General features: G+C 39.1%; 1 protein-coding gene across 2 annotated transcripts in view; it reads left to right on the forward strand.

Annotated features, from left to right (window-relative positions):
• KCNH1 (potassium voltage-gated channel subfamily H member 1) overlaps positions 1 to 26,458 on the forward strand; it is a 636,098-nt gene that overhangs the window by 123,193 nt on the left and 486,447 nt on the right. Inside the window, exon 6 of one of the 2 annotated variants that reach the window (XM_004375180.2) lies at positions 16,663 to 17,055. In XM_004375180.2, coding sequence (XP_004375237.1) covers positions 16,663 to 17,055 — 393 coding nt within the window. Of the gene's footprint in view, positions 1 to 16,662; positions 17,137 to 26,458 lie in introns of both variants that reach the window. The other variant, XM_004375179.2, reaches the window with a different exon arrangement.

The raw sequence follows: 26,458 nt of genomic DNA on the forward strand, positions 1-26,458 counted from the left end.
AACAAACCAAACCAGTTGCCGTCAAGTCGATTCTGACTCATGGCAACCCTATGTGAGTCAGAGGATAACTGTGCTCCACAGGGTTTTCAATGGCTGATTTTTTGGAAGTAGGTCTCCAGGCCTTTCTTCCTTAGAATAAAGCACCTTAGCACCTCTGGGTGGATTTGAACCTGCAAACTTTCGGTTAGCAGCTGAGTGTGTTAACCATTTGCACCACACAGGGACTCCATAAGGGTCCATAGAATTCATGTAGCTAGATAGAATCTGTGAGGGCACTTTTTCTTTTTCTGGCAAATAAATCTAGTTTTAGGTAAAATTATGTATACCTAGAAGATACTAAGCTTCATGAGCTGATTGCTAGAGCCTTCCTAATTCTCATACAGAATCTCTTGAACTAATCTTTTTCTTTATTTGCACAAAAATACTAGCTTTTCTTAACCACTTATAATTTACTTTGTAAGTAAATTTTTAAAAAGATTTATACATATACATACATACATATCCATATCTATAGCTATAATCTGATTTGATCTTCAGAGTACCTTTGTGTAGGTGGTATTAACTTCATTTTTCATGTGAGGAAATGGAAACCCTTCCCTTGCCAAGGCTGATCAGCCATTAAGCCTAGATGGGGGTTCCCAGGCTAAGGCTCTGCCAAGTTAAGCCTGCAAAAGAGCAGTATCTTGACTTACTGTGTCTGCATCCCCCCAGCCAAGTGGCTCCCCATTGTTCTCTTACATGTCCTCCCTGGTCTCACCTCCTCGTCTCTCACACACATGTCTGCAAACATACACGAGTGCCTGAGGCTCACATTTTTTTAAATCTGCTTTTTGTTGTCTGGTGTACGAATAGTTTATTCATTACAAATCTCTTTTTGAGAGAGATGTCTACATACGTTTAAGTGAGTTCAGTATATTCTTATGCCAGAGTATAACTTAATGGTTTAGAACTGTGCTGTCCAATATGGTAACCATTACCTGCATGTGGCTGTTGAGCAGTTGCGATGTGGCTAGTCTGAATTGAGAGGTGCTGTAAGTGTAATACACACACTAGATTTCAAAGAGTTAGTATGAAAAAATAACATTAATAATTACAGTAATTGTACTAATAATAATTATTAATTATATATCAATTACATTTTAGGTATGTTGGGTTAAATATTAAAATTAATTTTTTCTGTTTCCATTTACTTATTTTAATGTGTCTACTAAAATATTTAAAGTTACATTGAGACTCTTATTTGTGGCTTATATCGTGTTTCCACTGGAGAATGCTGATTTAGAATGAGGGCTTTGGACTCAGACTTTGTTTGAATCCTAGATTCACTACCTAATTAACTTTGTGGTTTTGGGAAACTTAATCTCTCTGGAATCATATTTTCTTATCTTTAAAATAGAGACCTATATCTACCTCACGTGGTCATTGTAAGGATTAAATTATATTTTTATGTAAAGTGCTCAGCCCAGAACCTCGCACAAGAACACAGGGGTTAAAAGCAAGGACCTGGAGTTAAACTTGACAAACCTGGAGTTAAAGCTCTGAGTTTTGAACATTGCTGTACCACTTTAAAGCTTTGTAGTCTAGGACAGTTCCTTTACTTCTCCAAGTCTCAGTTTCTTCATTGTAAAACAGGGGTGATCCTCACAGACTTGTTAGGATTAAATAAGATAATATTAGCTCAGGGCCTGGCATACTGTAAGCATTCAGTAAATGATAACTGATACCATAATACCCTCACTCCTGGGTAAGGCATCTGTTGGGAACTGTTATGCTGTTATATGGTATGTTTCGACTCTGATCTTTACTTATTTTTCTTCATGGTGGTGCATATATAAATATAGTACCTAAATAAGGCCCTGTGACATAATATTCTCTATATCATAGCTATTATAATGTTCTTAAGAACATTCTTGACATTGTATTTTTGTCAAGAATTATATTATTATTTTGATTCTATTTTCTATAGCTTTATTTGTTCAGCCAGTCATTCATTTATTCAAGTGGTTCTTGTTAAGCACTTACTGTGTGCCAGGCACTGTGCTAGGGTTTGAGTATGTGGTGGTGAAAAGAGAGACACATGCCTTGTCCTCATGGAGCTTACAATCTAGTGGGACAGTCATCTGTAAACAACAAAAACAGGTATTACAATTCCTTGTGACTGCTATAAAAGAAACAAATCTGGTGATATGATAAAGGTAATAGAGGAAGGGAGGTGGTGGAGAATTTAGCTCAGATAGCGTGGTCCGGGAAGGTCTCCATGAGGAGATGGCATTTATGCTGAGACCTGAGGGCTGAGAAGAACCCATCCATGTGGAGGGCAGCGGATGAGCTTTCTGAGCTCCAAGGTAAGAAAAGAGTTTTTGTGTTTTTGCAAAACTAAAAGAAAGCAAGTATGGAAGACTGTGGCCAGTTGATGGGGTAAGGGGCTTAAGTGAGGTTGGAAAGATAGGCAGGGCTAGTAGGTCACAGCAAGAACGTGGACCTTATTTGAAGTTCAGTGTAAAGAGTTGGAGAGTTTTGATCAGGGAAGTGACATGATTTAATACAAGTTGCTATATGATATATGAATTTGAAGGGGGCAAGAACTGAAATAGGTACATATTGCTTATTTGCTACTTGTCTGTCTTATTTCTTTTCCTAAAATTTTGTTATTATCTGCTGTCCCTTAATATTTGTCCTTTAGGTTTATTGCCTTTTTGTTTTTTTTACTGACTTTTGAAAAGCGGGTTGTAAGGTATTCCAGGCTAATTTATACATTTATCCATCCAAGTTTAACCAGCTCATACCCATTTGTCTCAAAAATTCTTCTCCTACTCTCCTGATTCAGAACTCAAATTCATATTTATTTCCAGCACAGATAAGCTTAATACAACTTATGTGGAACCCCAGCTTCTCTTTCTTGTGCAGCTCAACCCCCTCTGCATAGCGGAGTGTATGATCTATTTTTCTTTTTCACTTCATATCACTCATCTTGTTCAGATATCTAGAATTTTTCCAGAGTATTCTTTCCAGGCATATTTTTATTTGCAAATGCTTTTGATTACTTGTTATGTTAGATAGCCCATGCTGTCTAATAGAAATATACTATGAGCCACAAATGCAAGCCAAGTATATAATGTAAATACCCCAGAATCTAAAAAAAAAAAAAAAAAAAAAAAAAAAAAAGAGAAGAGAGAGAAAGAAGAGAGGAAAGTCTTGTCATGCTGCAGTGAGAGAGGATGGTGCATTGGATTAGAGCTGCCAAAGTGAGTTGGAGAATAAATGGATCCTGAGTTATATTGGAAACCCTGGTGGCATAGTGGGTAAGAGCTACGGCTGCTAACCAAAAGGTGGGCAGTTGGAATCCACCAGGTGCCCCTTGGAAATCCTACAGGGCAGTTCTACCTCATCCTATAGAGTTGCTGTGAGTCAGAATCAACTCGATGGCAACAGGTTTGTTTGTTTTTTGAGTTATATTTGAGGGATAGAAACAACAGAACTCCCTGATGGATAGTTCTGGAGGATAAGGGTTATGGTCATGCCATTTAATGAGATGAGCATGATGGGGTGGAACTGGTTTGGAGAATAGAAGCAAAAGATCAATTTTGGAATATTAACGTTTAAATGCCAGTGAGGCATTGAAGTGCATGTGGTAAGGAGACAATTAGATACACAAGTCTGAAGCAGATCATCAGTATAGGCTGGAGACATACATTATCAGAATGCAAATGGTACTTAAACCATGAGACTGGATGAGACCGCCTAAGGAGAGAGTATAAAAAAGAAGCTGGCTCAGGGTCAAGCTCTGAAAGTCAAGGAGAAGAGTTGGAGGCAGCCAAGAGACTGAGAAGGAGCTTCCAAAGAAGTAGGTGGAAAACCACATCTGTCGCGTTAGGTCTTCCAAGAAGCAGAGGCCAAATCAGTATTAGATATGCAAGAAATGTATTGGGGTAAATGCCTGTGAAGGATAAAAGGGAGAAGGAGCAGGAGTAGGACTGAAAGCCTCCAGGCCACCATCAATGTCTCACTTCTGTGAAAGGAGAGAGGCAAGGAAAGAAGAGTGGGTAGAAGGAGCTTTAGACTGAGGTGAAGTTGTCAGAACATCTTGATCAGGCCAGTGGAGAGTTCCTGAGAGAAGACTACCCCTTAGAGGAGTCCTGTATTGGGCAGAAATAGCCTAGCTTTGTCCCTTCCCTGTACTCAGTCATGAGCTGGGAACAACGCAGAGGAAGCAGGACCTCAGTGTGTGTGCACAGTGGATGAGAATGGGTGACAGCTGGAGGCTGATAGTCATCTCTCCTCCTGCAGCAGGTGCCCTCGAAGGGAGATCTGAGCAGTGTACCTTCATGGTACCACGCCAGGAGAGAGTGGCATTAAGAAGGCCAAACAAGAATAGTGTTTCAAGAAGGAAAAAGAATAAAATATGTCAGAAAACAAAAACAAAAAAAATTCTGCTGAGAGGGTGAGACAGATCAGAATGGATGAGTCCATTGAATTTTGCAACATTGAGATTATTGGTGATCTTGAAAACAGCTGTTGGGACAGTGGAGTCAGTAGTCAGAATGGGGTGTGTTGAAGGTGATTAGAGGGGAGAAAGTGGAGACATTGTGTTTAAAACTTTCAGAAAGTTTTTCTATGAAGGGAAACAACAAAGAGTTGTAGCAAGAAGGGGGAATTGATTATATCTAAAGATGCTGATGGAATGATCCTGGTTGATAGGGAGAAAAGAGAGGGAATAATTATGCGGATGGGCATTTAAAGTACTTGAGGAGGTAGGGGAAAGATGAAGTTTTGAGCACATGAAAGGAATTGGTCTTTGATAGGGGAGGACGTTTTGAGGATGGAGGCTGATTTGTAGATATATGGCCACTGGCAGGCACAGGAACCTCTCTCTGGTTTTACTTTTTCAGTGATTCGTAAGGCAAAGACATAAGCTAAAAGTGAAACATAGCAGAGAACAGGACTTAAGAGATTAGAGGGAGATATTATCTCTTAACCACATTTAGCAGAAATCGCTTTGCATGGTGACGTTCACTTGACACAGAAGAGTTTTAGGGGTAATGTAGTTTGGTCCTGCTTCTTAACGTAGCTAAGTGTGGTTTGGGGACTGGAGGAGTTACTCTTAAGAGAGACAGGCTCTGGCCAAATGTGACTGGTTCAGATTAATTTGGAAGCCCTGGAAAAGATCTGCAGTTGGAGATGGTGCCTTCCACCAGAAGCTGGTTTTCTAAGATGACAGGATGTCATGTTGCCATCATTCAGAGGTCCTTTAGAAAAGCAGTCATTTGTCAAGAGTCAGTATATAACAGAAGAAAAGCATTGGACTAAGAAACTGGACTTGGGCTTAAGTTTTTGTTTCATTTGCAATGTGACTCTAAACAAACCATTCCCCTTGTGGGCCTATTCTACCAACATGTAAAATAAGCAAAATGCCAGCCTTCCTGTCTCATGAGGTTGGAGTGAGATGTGATGATGTATGTCAGTGTGCTATGAAAATATATTTCAGGCTGTACAAATGTATTAGTGAAAAGACCTGGGGGTTTGGAGCTGGAAGACTGGCTTCTACTCCCAGCTTCTCTGCTTACTCACCCCTTGTATGACTCAGGGTGAGTCACTGCACCTCTCCGAGCCACCATTTTCCCATCTGTGGAACCCACTCACAAGGTGAATATAAGGATTCAAAAATACAGTAGAGGACTTTGAAAGTAAAAGTGCTAGAGAAATATGGTAGATTAGTCAGTCTGATTTTCCTGTTGTTCATTCAGGGAAAAAGTAATTCTATTTTCCTTCTGGAATCAGTCTTCAAGATGAACATTCTTGGGCCTCATCAATAATAGCCAGCAATGAGCACTTCCTGTGGGCACAGCCCGGAGCTGAATATTTTAGGGGGAGCACTAGAGAGAGCAGGAACTTCCATATGACACTAGGAGATGTAGTACCTGCCTTTGGAGAGCTCTGAGTCTGAGGGAGGAATAAGACAGACACAAGCCCACTGCTAGGAAGTACATTCTGAAATCACTGCCAGCTTTCTGCCCTTTGAAGCTTCCATTATAACAAGATTAATCAAATGGAAGAAACTAGAAATACATGCTCATATATCAATAAGCACAGAAGAGAGATGGGAGAGAGGACTGGCTATACCACGTCTTTCTCCAAGAGCACCCTATCACTATGTCTGGTGAAGCTCAGTTTCTCTGCAATGTTATGTTGAAATGTTACTGAGCATCTAACATAGATCAACTTCTGTTTTCCGTAGTGTCGTTATAACTACTAAAGAGTTAGGATAAAAGTGAAATATATGGGATCTTAAGTCAGACTATAAAAGCTTGGCCTTACATGAATCATTTGTAGTCTTTAGCATAAAGACTTGGAAAGAGAATTTGTCACGTTTATCCCAATCAAAAGTCTTAGCATCAAAATCTGCTTCCATAGTGCAGATACCCTACAGTTCAAATTTAGAGGCCCCATGCTAGAGATGGAAAGAGAGAAGATGAATACAAGTTCCCAACAATCCTCCCTCGCTAGCCTAGTGATTCTCTCCACCCCCTTTGAGCACACATTGTAGGAATAGCAGCAGTGGAGTCTGTGGTCAGGCTGGCATTTGGGTGATGTATGAAGACACAGTTGACTTATGCAAAGCAGCAAAATGGAAAAATCCACTTAGAAATAATTATGGATTTTAGCATACTGTCACAGGAATGGCCATTTTTCTCCAAAAGGGCATTTCTTTCTGAGGGTTTATCACCAAGAACCACAGTGCTCTAGAAGAATTTGGTTTGCAGTCAGCAGGTGGCTGCTTATGTGTTGATTCTTTTGAGTTCTTGCTGAATCATCTCATCACTCAGACTGTATCTTGCAAACAGTCCCAAAAAACTCCTAAATAACCTCTCTACTTTTTCCCTTGCCCTTCCCGTAGATGAATGTCCAGGACTGCATTCTCAAGACATGCTTATGAATCATCTATATTCAATTGATATTTTTAAAATTAAACTTTTTATTTTGAGATAATTGTAGACTCATATGCAGTTCTAAGACATAATATAGATAGATCCCTGTACCCTCTATCCAGTTTTTCTAACAGTAACATTCTGCAGAACTGTAGTACAATACAACCAGGATATTGACATTGATACAGTCAAGATATATAGCTTTTCCATCACCACAGTGCCTTTTTATAGCCACACCCACTTCTCTCCTATCCTCACCTTTTCCTCAAGCCCTAGCAACCACCTATCAGTTCTCCATTTCTATAATTTTGTCATTTCAAGAATGTTATGTAAATGGAATCATACGTTATGTAACCTTATGGCATTGTTTTTTACCCCCAAACTCTGAAGATTCGTCTAGGTTGTTGTGTGTATCAATAGTTTGTACCTTTTTGTTGCTGAGTAGTAAGTATTCTATGGTATGGATGTACTACAGTTTGTTTAACCATCTACTGAAGGGTATCTGGGTTGTTTCTGGTTTTTGGCTATTATGATAAAGTTGCTATAAATATTCACGTACAGGTTTTTATGTCGACATAAGTTTTCACTTTTCTTGGATAAACGCCCAAAAGTGCAATTGCTGTGATGTATGGTAGTTGAATGTTCAGTAGTTTAAGAAACTGCCAAAATGTTTCTTCAGGTGGCTGTACCATTTTACATTCTCACTAGCAATATAGGAGTGATCCAGTTTATCCGCATCCTCGTCAGCATTTAGTGTTGCCTTTATGTTTATTTTAGCCATTCTGTTCAGTATGTAATGATACCTAATTGTGGTGTGCATTTCCCTAATAGTTAATGATGTTGAACACCTTTTCATGTGCTTATTTGTCATCTGTATATCTTCTTGCCACCACTCATCTGTCATTTTGTCATACTATGGTGGCCTGCATGTTGCTGTGATGCTGGAAGCTATGCCACTGGTATTTCAAATACCAGCAGGGTCACCCATGGTAGACAGGTTTCACTGGAGCTTCCAGAAAGACTAGGAGGAAGGACCCAGCAGTCTACTTCTGAAAAAACTGGCCAGTGAAAACCTTACGGACAACAGTAGAACATTGTTTGATATAGTGCCAGAAGAAGAGCCCCTCAGGTTGGAAGGCACTGAAAATACGACTGGGGAAGAGCTGCTTACTCAAAGTAGAGTTGACCTTAATGACATGGATGGAATCAAGCTTTCAGGACCTTCATTTGCTGATACAGCATGACTCCAAATGAGAAGAAACAGTTAAAACATCCATTAATAATTGGTATGTGGAATGTTCAAAGTGTGAATCTAGGAAAATTGGAAGTCATCATAAATTAAATGGACCACATAAACATCAATATACTAGGCATTAGTGAGCTGAAATGGACTGGTATTGGCCATTTTGAATTGGAAACCATATAGTCTACAATGCCAGGAATGGCAAATTGAAGAGTATTGGCATCACCTTCATAGTCAAAAAGAACATGTCAGGATCTATCCTGAAGTACAATGTTGTCAGTGATAGGATAATATCCCTATGTCTACAAGAAAGATCAGTTAATGTGACTGTTATTCAAATTTACACACCAACCACTAATGCTAAAGATGAAAAAAGTTAAGATTTTTACCAACTTCAACAGTCTGAGGTTGACCAAACATAACAATCAAGATTCATCAATAATTACTGGTGAATAGTATATGAAAGTTGGAAACGAAGAAGAAGGATTAGTAGTTGGAAAATATGTCCTTGGGGATAGAAACGACACCAGAAATCACATGATAGAGTTTTGCAAGACCAACAACTTATTCACTGCAAATACCTTTTTTCAACAACATAAAAGTCACTACAAATATGGACCTCACCGGATGGAATACATAGGAATCAAATCTACAACATCTGTGGAAAGAGATGATGTTGAAGCTCAATATCATCAATCAGAACAAGGTCAGGGGTCGACTGTGGAACTACTAATTACTCATATGTAAATTCAAGTTGAAGCTGAAGAAAATTAAAACAAGTCCAGGAGGACCAAGGTATGACCTTGAGCATATGCCACCTGAATTTACAGACCGTCTCAAGAATAGCTTTGACACATTGAACACTAATGACTGAAGAGCAGACAAGTTGTGGAATGACATCAAGAACATCATATATTAAGAAAGTAAAAGGTCATTAAAAGACAGGAGAGAAAGAAAAGACCAAAATGGATGTCAGAAGAGATTCTGAAACTTCTCTTGATTGTAGAATAGCTAAAGCAAATGGAAGAAATGATGAAGGAAAGGAGCTGAACAGATTTCAAAGGGCGGGTCAAGAAGATAAAGTAAAGTATTATAATGAAATGTGCAAAGATCTGGAGTTAGAAAACCAAAGAGGAAGAACATGCTTGGCATTTCTCAAGCTGAAAGAACTGAAGAAAAAATTCAACCCTCAAGTTGCAATACTGAAGTATTCTGTGGGCAAAATATTGAATAATGCAGGAAACATCAAAAGAAGATGGAAGGAATACACAGAGTCACTGTACCAGAAAGAATTGGTCGACATTCAGCCATATCAGGAGGTGACATATGATCAAGAACCAGTGGTACTGAAGAAAGAAGTCCCAGCTGCACTGAAGGCATTGATGAAAAACACGACTTCAGGAATTGATGGAATACCAATTGAGATGTTTCAACAAATGGATGCAATACTGAAAGCGCTCACTCATCTGTGCCAAGAAATTTGGAAGACAGCTACCTGGCCAAACGACTAGAAGAGATACATATTTGCGCCCATTCCAAAGAAAGGTGATCCAACCAAATGCGGAAAATTATCTAACACTATCATTAATATCACACAAAAGTAAAATTTTGCTGAAGATAATTCAGAAATGGTTGCAAGTGTACATCACCAGGGACCTTCCAGAAATTCAAGCTGGATTTAGAAAAGGACGTGGAATGAGGGATATCATTGCTGATGTCAGATGGATCTTGACAGAGAATACCAGAAAGATGTTTCCCTGTGTTTTATTGACTATGCAAACGTGTTAGACTGTGAGAATCTTAACAAATTATGGATAACATTGCAAAGAATGGGGATTCCAAAACAATTAATTGTGCTCATGGGCAGCTTGTACATACACCAAGAGGCAGTCATTCAAACAAAACAAGGGGATACTGCATGGTTTAAAATCAGGAAAGAGGTGAGTCCAGGTTGTATCCTTTCACCAGACTTATTCAATCTGTATGCTGAGCAAATAATCGGAGAAGCTGGACTATATGAAGAAGAATGCATCAGGACTGGAGGAAGACCATTAACAACCTGTGATATGCACATGTCACAACTTTGCTTGTTGAAAACAAAGAGAACTTGAAGCACTTACTGATAAAGATCAAATACTACAGCCCTCAGTATGGACTACACCTTAGTAGAAAGAAAAAATCCTCACAACTGGACCAATAGCCAACATCATGATCAATGGAGAAAATATTGAAGTTATCAATGATTTCATTTTACTTGGATCCACAATCAATGCCCGTGGAAGCAGCAATCAAGAAATCAAAGAAGGTATTGCATTGGGCAAATCTGCTGCAAAAGACCTCTTTACAGTGTTGAAAAGCAATGATGTCCCCTTGAAGACTAAGATGCGCCTGACCCAAGCCATGGTGTTTTCAATTGCCTTGTGTTCATGCAAAAACTGGACAATGAATAAGGAAGACTGAAGAAGAATTAATGCATTTGAATGATGGTGTTGGCAAAGAATACTGAATATACCATGGAGTACCAGAAGAACGAATAAGTCTGCCTTGGAAGAAGTACAGCTAGAGTGCTTGTTGGAAGTGAAGATGGCAAGACTTCATCTCACATACTTTGGACATGTTTTTAGGAGGGACCTGACCCTGGAGAAGGGCATCATGCTTGATAATGTAGAGGGTCAGCGAAAAAGAGGAAGACCCTCAGTGAGATGGACTGACACAGTGGCTGCAACAATGGGCTCAAACTTAGCAATGATTGTTAGGATGGCACAGGACTGGGCAGTGTTTCTGTTGTATATAGAGTCACCATGAGTCAGAAGCAACTCGATGGCACCTAACAATAAAAATAACAAACAAAAAACTCTTGGATGAAATGTCTAATTTTTTTTGCCCTTTTTCTAATTGGATTTTAAATAATATTTTATTTTATATTTTGTTGTTGAAAATATACACAGCAAAACATACACCAACTTCATTCTTCAAGTTGTGCAGCCAATGTCACCTTCCTTTTCCAAATTATTCCTCCTCTATTAACATAAACTCGCTGTCCCCTAAGCTTCTTATCTAAACTTTTGATTGGCTTTTGTCGGTTTGATCCCATATAGATAGTTCTTTAAAAGAGCACTACACTCATGACAGACATTCTTTACTAATTAAGCTAAACTATTGTTTGGTTTAAGGGTTAAGGTTTAAAGATTTTCCCAGGAAAACTGTTTTAGGGGTTCATCCAGCCTGAATGGCTCCAGAAATTTTGGATTCCGTAAGAATTTAAAATTCTGTTCTGCATTTTCCCTCTTTTGATCAGGATTCTTCTGTAGAATCTTTGATCAAAATGTTCAGTGGATTATTTGGTCTTTTTTAACTGTTGTGTTTTGAGAGTTCTTTATATATTCTAGATATTAGTCCTTTGTCAGATATGTAGTTTGAGAATATTTTCCCCCAGTCATAGTTTGTCTTTTAATCTTATTAACAGAGCCATTTGCAGGGCAAAAGTTTTCCATTTTTCCTTTTATGGATTGTGCTTTTGGTGTCAAGTCTAGGAACATTTTGCTTAGCCCTAGATTCTGAAGATTTTTTTCTGTGCTTTTTCTTGAGGAGTTTTATGTTTTTATGTCTTACATTTTAGTCTGTGATTCATTTTAGTTAATTTTTGTATATGGTATGATACTTAGGTTGAGGGCTTTTTTTTTTTTTTGCCTATGGATGTCCTCTTGCTCCAGCACCATTTGTTGAAAAGGCTATCTTTCCTCGACTGAATTATTTTTGCAACATTGTAAAAAATCAGTTAGGCATATTTATGTGGATCAATTTCTGGGTTCTCTATACTGTTACAATGATCTGTGTAGATCAATCCCTGTTCTGATATCAAACCAAAAACACTGAAACCCATTGCTATCAAGTCTATTCCAACTCATTAACTTCTGTAGCTACACTAAGCCTTGAAATCGGTTGGACTGTTTTTCCACTTTATTCCTCTTATTAAAATTGTTTTAGCAATTCTAGTTTTTTTTCTGTTTTTCCATATAAAATTTAGAATAATATTGTCTATATCTACAAAAATTTTTGCTAGAATTTTAATAGGAATTATTCTAACCCAGTACATTAATTTGGAGAGAATTGACATATTTAGTACGTGGAGTCTTCTAATGTACAAACATGGTATGTTTCTCCGTTTATTCATATCTTCTTTGATCTCTTTCATCAGTATTTTGTTGTTTTCAGCATACAAGTCTTATACATGCTTTGTTATATTTACACCTAAATTTGTTTTTGAGAGATTGTAGATGGTATTGTTTAATTTTGGTGTTCGTAGTAATATATAAAAATACCTTGATTTTTTTTTTTAATGTTCATCTTGTATCATGTGAATTCACTTTTATTAGTTCTAGAACTTTTTTTGTAGATTCCTTGGAATGGTCTATGTAGACCATCATGTCATTTACTAATAGGTATAGTTTTTTTTTTTTTTAATTTTTTTATTGTAGTTTAGGTGAAAGCTTACAATTCAAGTTAGTCTCTCATACAAAAATTTATACATACATTGTTATGTGACCCTAATTGCTCTCCCTATACTGTGACAGTACACTCGTCCCTTCTACCACTGATTTCCCATGTCCGTTCAACCAGCTCCTAACCCTCTCTGCCTTCTCATCTCACCTCCAGACAGAAACCACCCATTTAGTTTCATGTATCTACTTGAGCTAAGAAGCACACTCTTCAAGAGTATCATTTTATGTCCCACAGTCAAGTCCAATCTTCGTCTGAAGAGTTGGCCTTGGGAATTGTTTTAGTTCTGGGTTGACAGAGAGTCCAGGGGCCATGCTGTCTGGGGTTCCTCCAGTCTCGGTCAGACCATTAAGTCTGGTCTAAAAAGACTAGAATTTGAATTCTGTACCCCACCTTTCTCCTGCTCCATCTGGGCCTCTCTATTGTGTTCAATAGGAATAGTTTTTTATTTCTTCCTTTCTGATTAAGATGCTGTCTTAGTTATTTAGTGCTACTGTAACTGAAATACTACAGTGGGTGTTTTAATGAAGAGAAATTTATTTTCTCACATTTTAGGAGACTAGAAGTTCAAATTCAGGGCACCAGCTCTAGGGGAAGGCTCTCTCTCTGTTGGCTCTGGGGGAAGATCTTTGTCTCTTTCAGCTTCTGGTCGTCAGTTTCTTGGTGATCTTTGTGTGGCATGGAACTTCCCCATTTGTGTGTGCTTGCTTCTGTGCCTAATCTGCTCTTTCTATATCTCAAAAGTGATTGCTTTAAGACACATCCTATGGTAATATGGAAACCCTGGTGGCATACTGGTTAAGAGTTTGGCTGCTAACCAAGAAATCATCAGTTTGAATCCACCAGCTGCTCCTTGGAAACCCTGTGGGGCAGTTCTATTCTGTCTTACAGGGTCGCTATGAGTCAGAATTGACTAAATGGCAGCAAGTTTGGTTTTAGTTTTTTTGTTTATGCTGATATGGCCTCATTAACTTAACAACAAAAACCTTATTCCCAGATGGTGTTACATCCACATGTATAGGGGTTAGGATTTACAACACATATTTTGGGGGGATACAATTCAATCTATAACAGATACCTTTTATTTCCTTTTTCTTGACTTATTGCAGTGACTAGAACCTTCAGTTCTATGTTGAATAAAAGTGGTGAGAGTGGATATCTTGCATTGTTCCTTATCTTAGGAGGAAAACATTGTCTTTCACCATTAAGTATAATGTAAGCTGTAGGTTTTTTACAGATACTCTGTGAACTTGAAGAAGTTACTCTCTATTCCTACTTTTCTGAGAGTTTTCATCATGAATGAGTATTGCATTTATCATATGCTTTTTCTGTATTGATTTATATAATCATTTGATTTTTCTTCTTTAACCAGTTAATATGGTGGATTACATTGATTAATTTTCAAATATTGAACCATATTTGCATTCAGAAAGCAGAAGTCTCATTCAGTTGATTTTATTTGCTTTATTCTTAGAGTTCAAGCCCCTTTCCTGCCTGAGGTCTCATGGCCCAAGCTTCCTTAATTACACTTTGTTAAGATTCTTTTCATGAGAGAGAAATTAAAACCCCAGCCTTAGAAGAGTTCTGTGCATTGATGAGAGGAGGTGGAAACCACTCCTCTCCCCAGAGATGCACACTAGTTAACTCCGTGGATTTTCAGCTTTTCTTTTCCAACTTTGTCAGGGCTAGGGCCAACCATAGGTGGAGCAGTGATGGGCAGCTTATTTTATATTCAATATAGGATCCTCACCTCCTGTAGGAAAAAAGAATTTCCTGTGATACCAGGAGGAGTTTCACTCAGAGATTTATAAACCTGTCAGTGGCACAGAGGAGCAGCCGGGGGATCCTTTCTGCTCAGAAGGCACAGCATTTTGCCTTTGACTATTGAGGGCAAAACCCATGCTTGGTTCTCTCTTGTAGCCAGACTTCTCTAGACTTCTTCCTGAACTGAGTCTGCCTCCTTAATAGCCTGAATGACCCAGTGAAATGTAATCTTGATGAGGAATAGCATGCATTTTGAATTCTCTGAACAGAGTTTGGGATTCTGACTCCATCTCTCTCTCGTATGAACTTGGAGTTCATTCATTCACTTAAAAACAGTCTTTTAGTGCCTGTTATGGACCAGCCACCATGCTGGATTCCTGGAATACAGTAGTGGATGCCCTTAATTGCTCTCTTTTCTTCACTTTCTGGCTATCAGTACACCCAATTGGCTTTATTTAAAAAATATACCCAAAATCAGAGATTCTTTTCTCCATCACTCCCATCTTTTGCCCAGGCTGTTATAATTTTATTCTTCCTTCTAAGCCTTTGCCCTGATTCATTATCTGCACAGCAGCCAGGGTGATCTTTGAAAGATACACATAAGATTATTATTCCCTTGCTTAATACCCTATGGTTACACCCGGTCGTACTGAGAATAAAATCCAACTCCTTACCCTGACACACTAGGCCCTGTGTGGTCTCTGCTTCCCTCTCTGAGTTTATCTAGCATCCCTCCCTGACCCTCAGTGTACTTCAACCTCACTGGTTGTCTTGGTTATCTAGTGCTGCTATGACAGAAATACCACAAGCAGATGGCTTTAACAGAGAAACTTATTCTCTCATCGTCTAGGAGGCTAGAAGTCCCAATTCAGGGTGCCAGCTCCAGGGGAAGGCTTGCTCTCTCTGTGGGCTCTGGGGGAATGTTCTTGTCGTCAATCTTCCCCAGTGGAGGACCTTCTTAGCACAGGAACCCCAGGTCCAAAGGACACACTATTTTCCTGGCTCTTGTTTCTTGTTGGAGTGAGGTCCCCCTGTCTCTTTGCTTGCTTCTCTCTTTTATATCTCGGAAGAGATTGACTTGAGACACAATCTAATCTTGTAGATTGAGTCTTGCCTCATTCACGTAACTGCCTCTAATCCTGCCTCGTTAACATCATAGAGGTAAGATTTACAACACATGGGAAAATCACATCAGGTGACAAAATGGTGAACAATCATACAATACTGGGAATCATGGCTTAGCCATGTTGACACATATTTTGGGGGCGCACAATTTAATCCATGACACTGGTCTTCTTTTTCTTCCTGAAAATATCATACTTGTTTCACCTCGGGGTCATTACATCAGTTACACTCTACCTAGGATACTTTTCCACAGGACTTTGAATGACTGGTTCCTTCTTGTCATTCAAGTTTTAGTTCAAACACTCTCACTTTCCTACTCCTCAAGTCACATTCTATCAACTGTGTTTTCTCCTTCATATGTAGCTTTTATCACTATTTGAAATTATCTTGATTATTTGTCTCTAGACTGCGCTCCATGAGAGAAGGAATCTTGCTGTTTCCTTTGTTGCTGTACGTATGTCCAGTGCCTGGAACAGTTCCTGGCACAGAGCAATACGTATTTGTTGAGTAAAGCTGCTTAACTCTCTTGAGTCTAGGTTTCTCAGCTGTAACATAGTATAATGATTGGTTAATAAAACAAGATTGTGTTTGGAATTAAGCGAGATAATAAATGTATGTGAAGTATTTAGTGCAGTGTTTTGCTCAGAGTAACCCAGTAATAGTTTGTTGCTGTTTCATTATGAATATTTCTATTGTATACGTATTCACTTTACAACCAGAGTGCTCCTTAAAAGTGAGGATGAGGAGATTTTGGCTTGCTTACTTTGGACATGTCATCAGGAAAGACTACTCTCTAGAAAAAGACATCATGTTTGGTGAAGCAGAGGATCAGTGAAAATGAAGGAAATCCTCAGTGAGAGGCATAGATGGCATAGGACTGGGCAATGTTTCATTCTGTTATAGATAAGGTCACAGATGAGTCAGAGTGATGACAACAAACAACAACGTTCACTTCCATTCTCCCATACTACTCGAGTACTTGTTCTTGGACTTAATGATCCATCTAGAAAGATATGAATATTTGCCAGTGACAGATGCCTGCTGGTCAGATGCTTGTAATTAAATCCTAACTTAGTTTTCTCTTCGCCATGTTTTTCTGAACAGGTCCTGCAGCTGGGCTCAGACATCCTTCCCCAGTACAAGCAAGAGGCACCAAAGACTCCTCCTCACATCATCTTACATTACTGTGTTTTTAAGACCACGTGGGATTGGATCATCTTGATCTTAACCTTCTACACAGCCATCTTGGTCCCTTACAATGTTTCCTTTAAAACTAGGCAGAACAATGTGGCCTGGCTGGTTGTGGATAGCATCGTAGATGTCATCTTCTTGGTGGACATTGTGCTGAATTTTCATACCACCTTTGTTGGACCAGCTGGGGAGGTGATTTCTGACCCCAAACTCATCCGCATGAACTACTTGAAGACGTGGTTTGTGATTGACCTTCTGTCCTGTTTGCCATATGATGTCATCAACGCTTTTGAAAACGTGGATGAGGTTAGTGCCTTTATGGGTGACCCAGGGAAGATGGGTTTAGCTGATCAGATTCCACTACCACTGCAGGGGAGAGAGAGTCAGGTACATCCCTCAAGTCTCAGACCTTGTTATGTCTTTAAGCTGAGTTACAAATGTGGGTGGTCAACAGAAGACTAATTAAATGGGTGGGAAGTAGCATGACTGATGTGCAGAACAGAGGGAGCGTGCTGTTCCTATCCTTTAGAGCCTTTGGAGGTTTAGAGGCAATGCATGTCAGTGCCTGGATGTGGAGAGACCATGTGGAGTTCAAGAGAACCAGGTGTCTGAGTGGTGCAAGTCACTAACTCGGGGTGGTGGACTGCAAAAACAGCCATCCATTGTCACCTCTGTAGTTAATCTTTCACTCAGAGTACAATTGCTAAGTGTGTACCTATCGATTTTCTAATTATGGGCACTTTTCAATCATCTGCTGCTGCCCTTTCTTTGGCTGTTTCATAGCTACCTAACTCCTGGCAACAGGAATGCCATTTCTCCCCAAGTTTGCTTTTTTTGTAAATATTGGAAAAAAGAAATAAGTTGTTTCTTTGCTAAAATGAATTTTGGAGGTGACCAGTGGTTTCGGTTTTCCATAGTCATCCTCGCCTGGATTTGCTGAGGTAGTTAGATGCCTGTTGTAGTTACAAGGACTAGTGATTATTTTTGAATTGCACTGTATTGAATTGTTAATCTTGAGGGCAATTCAGGGAATTAAAAGAAGATAAATGCCCTGTAAATGTACTGGAATCAGGACATGCCCAAACATCCATTGTCTGAATGGATGCCTAGGACATGTTGCAACAGGATTGAGCCACTGGGATTGTTAAAGTCATTTTCTTCTTTAAAAAAACAAGGATGTGAAGTCATCACAAAGGAAATTGTCAAATTCTTATCTGGTTTAAGTATTCCATGGGAATTGTTCTTCCTTTATCCTATTCCTAGTTGACACCCCAGATGGATCAAGATAAGGCAGTTCATCTGGTAAATCTTCAGCCTCCTTCAGCAGCGGGCCCTCATTGCCTCAGATTACAGAGGGTACAAGATACATAGTCTGGCTGGGCCATTATCTGGGTAGGTAATCTGTGAAGCTGTGTGGAGGCTGAGTTGATGCAAGACACATTCTCAAGGCTAAAGGGCTTGTGGGACTCAGCCTTAAGATAGTTGGAAGGAACAATCTGCTTCTTGCCAGGAAAGAGAAGACTGGCAATGACTTCATGTCTTAGTGGTGGCATAATGATGCCTCACTTTCTTCAGATCAGTACCAGTAGGTGAGAACACCAGCCCCTTCCTCTGGGAGAACTAATCTACCTACCACTTCTCTGTTTAGCTCTTCCTGCAAAATCCTGCTATAGTGTAGGGTGGAAGGAGAGAGCTTGGATGTTCAGATGCTTTAGACTTGGAATGACCTCTGCTTTTAGCTATGTGGTGTGTTTTAATATACTTTAAAATCCCAAGGACTAATTCTCTGGGTGGCTTGTGTTGATTTTGTAGCAGGATTAAATGAATCGAGACTGAACACATGCAAGAGCAGAATCATCCCTAAAGTGAATGTTAGGATTCTTAAGTGTGAATTTCATTACATGTTTGGAGTGATATTTTTCTCTGTGAGCACATTTCTAGAAAATTTTATGTTACTTAGTGAGGAAAATATGATCATTTTGGCTTAGGTAATTCAAATGCATTTTCTCAACCTGAAAGAGCTTCTTATACACATATGGGAAATTAAATTTAATGTTAAAAAAGCACTTGAATTTTTAAAATAAACTATTTTCTATTTATAGCAATGGCACTGAAAATTTGAAGATAAATAGAACAATTCAGTTCCACAGGTTTTTATTAAAAATTGGCAGATCTATAAACACATACGTAAATGTCAAGATTACCTGTGGTTTAGCAGAATGGAGAGCTTCTCCAGAGGCACCGTATATGTGGGATTGGAACTTTTTTGCCATTAATTGTGAGTAGCCCTGATGCGGTTTCTGGTTTCTAGATTCATAAAATAGATTGTCTATAGGGGAGAAAATGCCAGTTTTCTGTAGCTTTCTAGTTGGTAAAGGGTTGGCTATCAAAGCATTTACTACTGCCTTTTGATCATAAATTATAAATATTAAGGGACTTTAGTTACAATTTGCTTCCATAAAGACTTGATTTTATATTTAGTAATTCCTTTTAAGGAGTCCATGGGTAGTGCAAATGGTTAACGAGCTTGGCTGTTGACTGAAGGGTTGATGGTTCGAGTTCATCCAGAGGCTCCTTGGAACAAAACCGTGGCGATCTACAGTACTTACAAAAAACCAGCCATTGAAAACCTTATGGATCGCAGTTCTACTCTGACACACATTGGGTCGCCTTGAGTAGAAATCGATGGCAACTTTTTTTTTTTTAATACATTTTAAAGCTTTGGCTGACAACCGATATAGTGCACTTTCATAGCAATTGTGGTGGTGTGGAGAGGGAACAATGAGAGGAAATGGAAGGCTTGGCTTCTAATCCTGTTGTTATCATCTATTAGGACAGCTGGGAACCTTGTGCATATCATTTAGCATTTCTGGACCGCACTTTTCCTATCTACATCTTGGGGAAAATATTATCTTACCTGCCTGAAGATAGGGCATTTGGGCAGTGGATGATTTACGTTCACTACCAGCTGCAAGGGCTAAAGTGTGTGAGTCCTAAAATCCCATTTGCATTAGCTTCACTTCCAGAGGCAGAGTGTAAAAACAAGAGGCCCAGCACTCTGATCTACCTGGAGTGAGGGTAGGAGGAAGGTGAGGTGGAATGGGGGGCACTTGGCAGGCACTTGGCAGATCTACTGATGTCAGCATAGAGTTTATCTGGTTCAACCCTCTTAACTCACAAATACAAAAATCTCAGAGGGAAGATGACTCACTGAAGAGTACTCAGCAGATCATATGATCACAGTAATAATGAATCTTCCTTCTCTTCTGACTCTTATCTATTCTTAATAATGACAGATTTGATAAAATAGGAATAAAATACTTGTAGAAGGACATAGTTGAGTCAAAACTGACCCAGAAGCTGATGTGGAAATGGCTCGTCCCTTGGCTTCGTTGAATGTGGTGGGGAAGTTGAGCACTGGGAGATGGGCAGCTGCATTTTTCCCAAGGCAACTCTGTTGGTGATGAGATGGTGATTTAAGATGCTGAACAGAGGAAGTGCTTGCTGAGAGTCAGACCCAGCATCGTTTTCCAGGCACAAATCTTAAAAAGTCACCATTAAATTAGTGGGAACGAAGGGCTGGTGGGGATTAGAAGAGGTAGAGGAGGCTATGGAAGGGACCCCTACCTGCAGAACCTGGGTTGTTGTTGTTAGCTGCTGTTGAGTTGGCCCCCATGCACAATGGAATGCAGTGCTGACCAGTCCTGGGTTGAGGAGTGGACTGTTGTGCTCCCTAGGGTTTTCACTGGTTTGTTTTTAGAAGTAGATCACCAGATCTTTCTTCCTAGTCAATCTTAGTATGAAAGTTGTGCTGAAACCTTTTCAGCATCATAGCAACATGCAAACTTCCACTGATAGATGGATAGTAGTTATGCGTGAGGTGCATTGGCTGGGAATCGAATCCAGGTCTCCCACATGGAAGACAAGAATTGTACCACTGAATCACCACTGCCTGCATAAAACTTGAGTAAGGCTGGGGCAAAATCTCCTCCACAGGAGAATTCTGATGAATGACTCAAAGGGCCCATGTTCACTACACCCTCTTTTTAGCCCATGCAGTATTGTGGAAGTGGTTGTGGCTCTCTCTGATGGCTCAAGGACTCTAGGCTTTCTCCAAAAGATAAAATACTTACGAATAAATCTAACCAGGATGTATAAGACCTGTACAAAGAAAACTACAAAACACTACTGTGAGAAATCAAAAGAGACCTACATAAATGGAAAAACATACCATGCTTATGGATAGGAAGACTTAACATTGTGAAAATGTCAATACTACCTAAAGTGATCTACAGATATAATGCAATTCCTATCCACATTCCAACAGCATTCTTTAACAAGATGGAAAAACTAATCACCAACTTTATATGGAAAGGAAAGAGGCCCCAGATAAGTAAAGCATTATTGGAGAAGAAGAACAAAGTGGGAGGCTTCACACTACCTGATCTCAGAACCTACTACATAGCCACAGTAGTCAAAATAGCCTGGTAGTGGTACAACAACAGACACATAGACCAGTGGATCAGAATTGAGAACCCAGATGTAAATCCATCCACCTGTGGACAGCTGATCTTTGACAAAGGGCCAAAGTCCATTAAATGAGGAAAAGACAGTCTCTTTAACAAATGGTGCCGGCAAAACTGGATGTCCATTTGTAAACAAATGAAACAAGACCCACACCTCACACTGTATACAAAAACTAACTCAAAATGGATCAAAGACCTAAATGTAAAACCTAAAAGATAAAGATCATGGAAGAAAAAATAGGAACAACTTTAGGGGCCCCAATATATGGCATAAATAGAATACCAAACTTAACTTAAAAATGCACAAACAGCAGAAAATGAACTAGGTAGCTTATCAAAAGACTTCTCCAAAGACTAAAAAGAGAACCTATAGACTGGGAAAATTTTTTGGCTACGACATATCTGACAAGGGGCTAATCTTTAAAATCTGTAGAAAACTTCAACACCTCAACAACAGAAAGACAAACAATCCAATTAAAAAATAAGCAAAGGATGTGAACAGACACTTTACCAAAGAAGACGTTCAGATTGCTAACAAGCACATGAAGAAATGCTTCCAATCATTAGATGTTAGAAAGATGCAAATCAAAACTACAGTGAGATACCATCTCACCCTGACATTACTGGCACTAACGGAAAAAAAAAAAAAAGAAACAGAAGATAACAAATGTTGGAGAGGTTGTGGGGGAGATTGGAACTCTTATACACTGCTGGTGGGAATGTTAAATGGTACAACCACTATGGAAAACAATATGGTACCTCCTTAAAAAGCTAAAAATAGAAATTCCATATGACCCAGCCATCCCACTCCCAGCTAGATACTCTAAGGAAATAAGAGCTGTGACATGAATAGACATATGCACACCCATATTCATTGCAGCATTATTCACAATAGCAAAAAGATGGAAACAACCTAAGTGCCCATCAACAGATAAATAGATTAACACACTGTAGTACATACACAGTGGAACACTACGCAGTGATAAAGAATAATGACAAATCAGGGAAACATCTCACAACATGCATGAGTTTGGAGGACATTATCCTGAGTGAAATAAGTCAATCACAAAAGGACAAATATTATATGAGATCACTATTATAAAGAAACAAGAAAAGGTTTACACACAGAAAAAACAAACCTTCTTTAATGGTTACCATGGATGGGAGGGAGAGGGAGGGAAAATTACCAAATAGATAGAAAACACATATTAATATTGGTGAAGGGAAAGCCAATACACAATATGAGGGAAGTCAGTAAAACACAACCAAGGTATGGGAGGACACTAAGAGGAACATAAGAACAAAAGCAAAATGGCAATTACTATAGCATAGACAATCCTGCAACAATAGTATTAATGAACACTGATTTACAAATGAACATTTCAAGATCTATCCTGAAGTACAACACTGTCAGTGATTGGATAATATACATATGCCTGCAAGGAAGACCAGTTAATACAGCTAATACTGAAATTTGTACACCAACCACTAATCCCAAAGATGAGGAAATTTAAGATTTTTACCAACTTCTGCAGTCTGAAATTGATCAAACATGCAATCAAGATGCATCGACAATTGCTGGTTATGGAATGTGAAACGTGGAAACAAAGAATAAGGATCTGTAGTTGGAAAATATGGTCTTGGTGATAGAAATGACACCAGAGATCCCATGTTAGAATTTTGCAAGACCAGGACTTATTTATTGCAAATAACTTTTTTTTTTCAACAGCATAAACACTGACTATATGTGTGGACCTAACTGGATGGAATACACAGAAATCAAATCGACTACATCTGTGGAAAAAACGATGGAGAAGCTCAATATCATCAGTCAGAACAAGACCAGGGGCCGACTGTGGAACAGACTGTAAACTGCTGTTCAAGCTGAAGTTCAGGTTGAAGCAAAGAAAATTAAAACAAGTCCACGAGAACCAGAGTATGACCTTGAGTATATCCATCTCAATTTGGAGACCATCTCAAGAATAGATTTGACACATTGAATTCTAATGATGGAAGAGTTGTGGAATGAAATCAAGGACATCATACGTGAAGAAAGCAAAAAGTCATTAAAAAGACAGGAAAGAAAGAAAAGACAAAAATGGATGTCAGAAGAGACGCTGAAATTTGCTGTTGAATGTAGAGTAGCTAAAGCTAAAGGAAGAAATGATGAAGTAAAAGAGCTGAACAGAAGATTTCAAAGGGCAGCTTGAGAAGGACAAAGTATTACAATGAAATGTGCAGAGGACTGGAGTTAGAAAACCAAAAGAGAAGAACATGCTCAGAATTTCTCAAGTTGAAAGAACTGAAGAAAAAAAATCAAGCATCAGGTTGCAATTTTGAAGGACTCTATGGTCAAAATATTGAATGACACTGGAAGCATCTAAAGAAGATGGAAGGAGTATACAGAGTCACTGTACCAAAAAGAATTAGTCAATGTTCAGCCATTTCAGGAAGTAGCATATGATCGAGAACTGATGGTATTAAAGGAAGAAGTCCAAGCTGCACTGAAGGCATTGGCAAAAAACAAACCTCCAGTAACTGATGGAGTATCAATTGAGATGTTTCAACAAATGGATGCAATGCTGGAAGCGCTCACTTGTCTATGCCAAGAAATTTGGAAGACAGCTACCTGGCCAACCAACTGGAAGAGATCCATATCTGTGCCCAATTCAAAGAATGGTGATTCAGCAGAATGCAGAAATTATTGAACAATATCATTAATATCACATGCAAGTAAAATTTTGATGAAGATAATTCATAAACGGTTTCAGCATTATATCGACAGGGACCTGCCAGAAATTCAAGCCGGATTCAGAAGAGAACGTGGAACAAGGGATATCATTGCTGATGTCAGGTAGATTTTGGCTGCAAGCAGAGAATCTCAGAAAAATGTCTATGTGTGTTTTATTGACTGTGCAAAGCTATTCAACTATGTAAATCATAACAAATTGTGAATAACGTTGTGAAGAATGGGAATTCCAGAACACTTAATTGTGCTCATGCGGAGCTGTACATAGACCCAAGAGGCAGTCATTGGAACAGAACAAGGGGATACTGTGAGTATAAAATCAGGAAAGTTGTGCATCAGCGTTGTATCCTTTCACCATACTTATTCAATCTGTATGCTGAGCAAATAATCCGAGAAGCTGGACTGTATGAAGAAGAATGCATCAGAATTGGAGGAAGACTCATTAATGATATGCAATAAGCACATGACACAACCTTGCTTGCTGAAAGCCAAGAAGACTTGAAGTGCTTAATGATGAAGATCAAAGACTTTAGCCTTCAGTATGGATTACACCTCAACATAAAGAAAACAAAAATGCTCACAACTGGACCAATAAACAACATCATGATAAATGGAGAAAATGCTGAAGTTGTCAAGGATTTCATTTTACTTGAATCCACAATCAATGCCCATAGATGCAATAGTTAAGAAATTAAATGCTGTATTACATTGGGCATATCTGTTGTAAAAGACCACTTTAAAGTGTTGAAAACCAAACATGTCACTTTTAGGACTAAGGTGTGCCTGACCCAAGCCATGGTGTTTTCAGTAACCTCATATGAATGCAAAATGTGACAACAAATAAGGAAAACAGAAGAAGAATTGATGCCTTTGAATTATGGTGTTGGCAAAGAATATTGAATATACCGTGGACTGCCAGAAGAACGAACAAGTCTGTCTTGGAAGAAGTACAGTTGGAGTGCTCCTTGGAAGTGAGGGTGGCTAGAATTTGTCTTACATAATTTGGACATATGATCGGAGAGACCAGTCCCTTAATAATGACATCATACTTGGTAAGGTAGAGGGTCATTGAAAAAGAGGAAGAACCTCAACGAGATAGACTGGTACAGTGGCTGCAACAATGGGCTCAAACATAGCAACAATTGGGAGGATGGCACAGGCATTGTTTCTATCTGTTGTTCATAGGATTGCTCTGAGTTGGAAACGACTCGATGGCACCTAACAACAACAACAACAAGAATTTACAAATGGACACATAGGTAGATTGATATGCCAAGAGGTGTGGGAGGGTGTAAGGGAACACATCCACCTGCAGATATAGGTTTGGTGATGGATATTTCTACATATATAACTGTAGGTGCTGATTATATATTAACGTAGACAATAGAGTATGCAAGGGCCACAGTCAGGGCAACTTCTTAAACATAGCCAAACATCTTGTTGGAAGAAGTTCCTAGGTTCAAAGGCAGAGGACCATAGACTCAGGGGACATCTCTGTCAATTAGCACAGCATAGTTCATAAAGACAAAGTTCTGCATCCTGCTTTGGTGAGTAGCATCTGGGTCCTTAAAAGCTTATAAGCAGCCATCTATGACGCAACTGTTGGTCTCTTACTATCTGGAGCAAAGGAGAGTGAAGAAAACCAAAGACTCAAGGGAGCAATTAGTCCAAAGGACTAATGGACCACATGAATCGCGGCCTCCATGACCCTGAGACCAGAAAAAGTAGATGGTACCCAGCTACCACTAACGACTGCTCTGACTGAGATCACAGCAGCAGGTCCTGGACAGAGTGGGAGAAAAATTATAGAACAAAGAATCAAATTCACACAAAAGACCAGATTTATTGCTCTGACAGAGACTAGAGGAACCCCCGAGACTATGACCCTAAGACACCCTTCTGAACTGGAACTGAAGGCATTGCTGGAGACCACTTTCAGCCAAACTATAGACAGGACTGTAAAATAAACAGTAACACCCGAGAGAATATGCTCCTTAGAACAATCAATTATCCGAGATCAAAAGGGCATCCATCATTTGCCCAAAAGCAACGATGAAACAGCAGGAAAGGGTAGCAAATCAGGACAAGGGAAACGGGGTACCTAAGACAGAAATGGGGAAAGTGCTGACAGATTGTGGGTAATGAAACCAATGTCATGGAAAGCTTTATGTATAAACTATCAAATGGGAAACTAATTTGCTCTGTAAACTTTTACCTAATGTACAATAAAAATTTTTAAAAAAATGAACTGTAGGCTTTTCCTCTGGGAGAATGTGGGGAAAAATAAAATTTTTTTGATTTACTTCTCATAAAAAATTCATGGAAAAAAGTTGTGAAGTTAGAGGGTTGATATGTTGTGGGGTTGTTAACCAATGTCATAAAACAACATGTGTACTACTGTTTCATGAGAAACTATTTGTTCTGTAAGCCTTCA

This window comes from Trichechus manatus, unplaced genomic scaffold (assembly GCF_000243295.1).
Source record: "Trichechus manatus latirostris isolate Lorelei unplaced genomic scaffold, TriManLat1.0 scaffold00035, whole genome shotgun sequence".
In the NCBI taxonomy this organism is placed as follows: domain Eukaryota; kingdom Metazoa; phylum Chordata; class Mammalia; order Sirenia; family Trichechidae; genus Trichechus; species Trichechus manatus.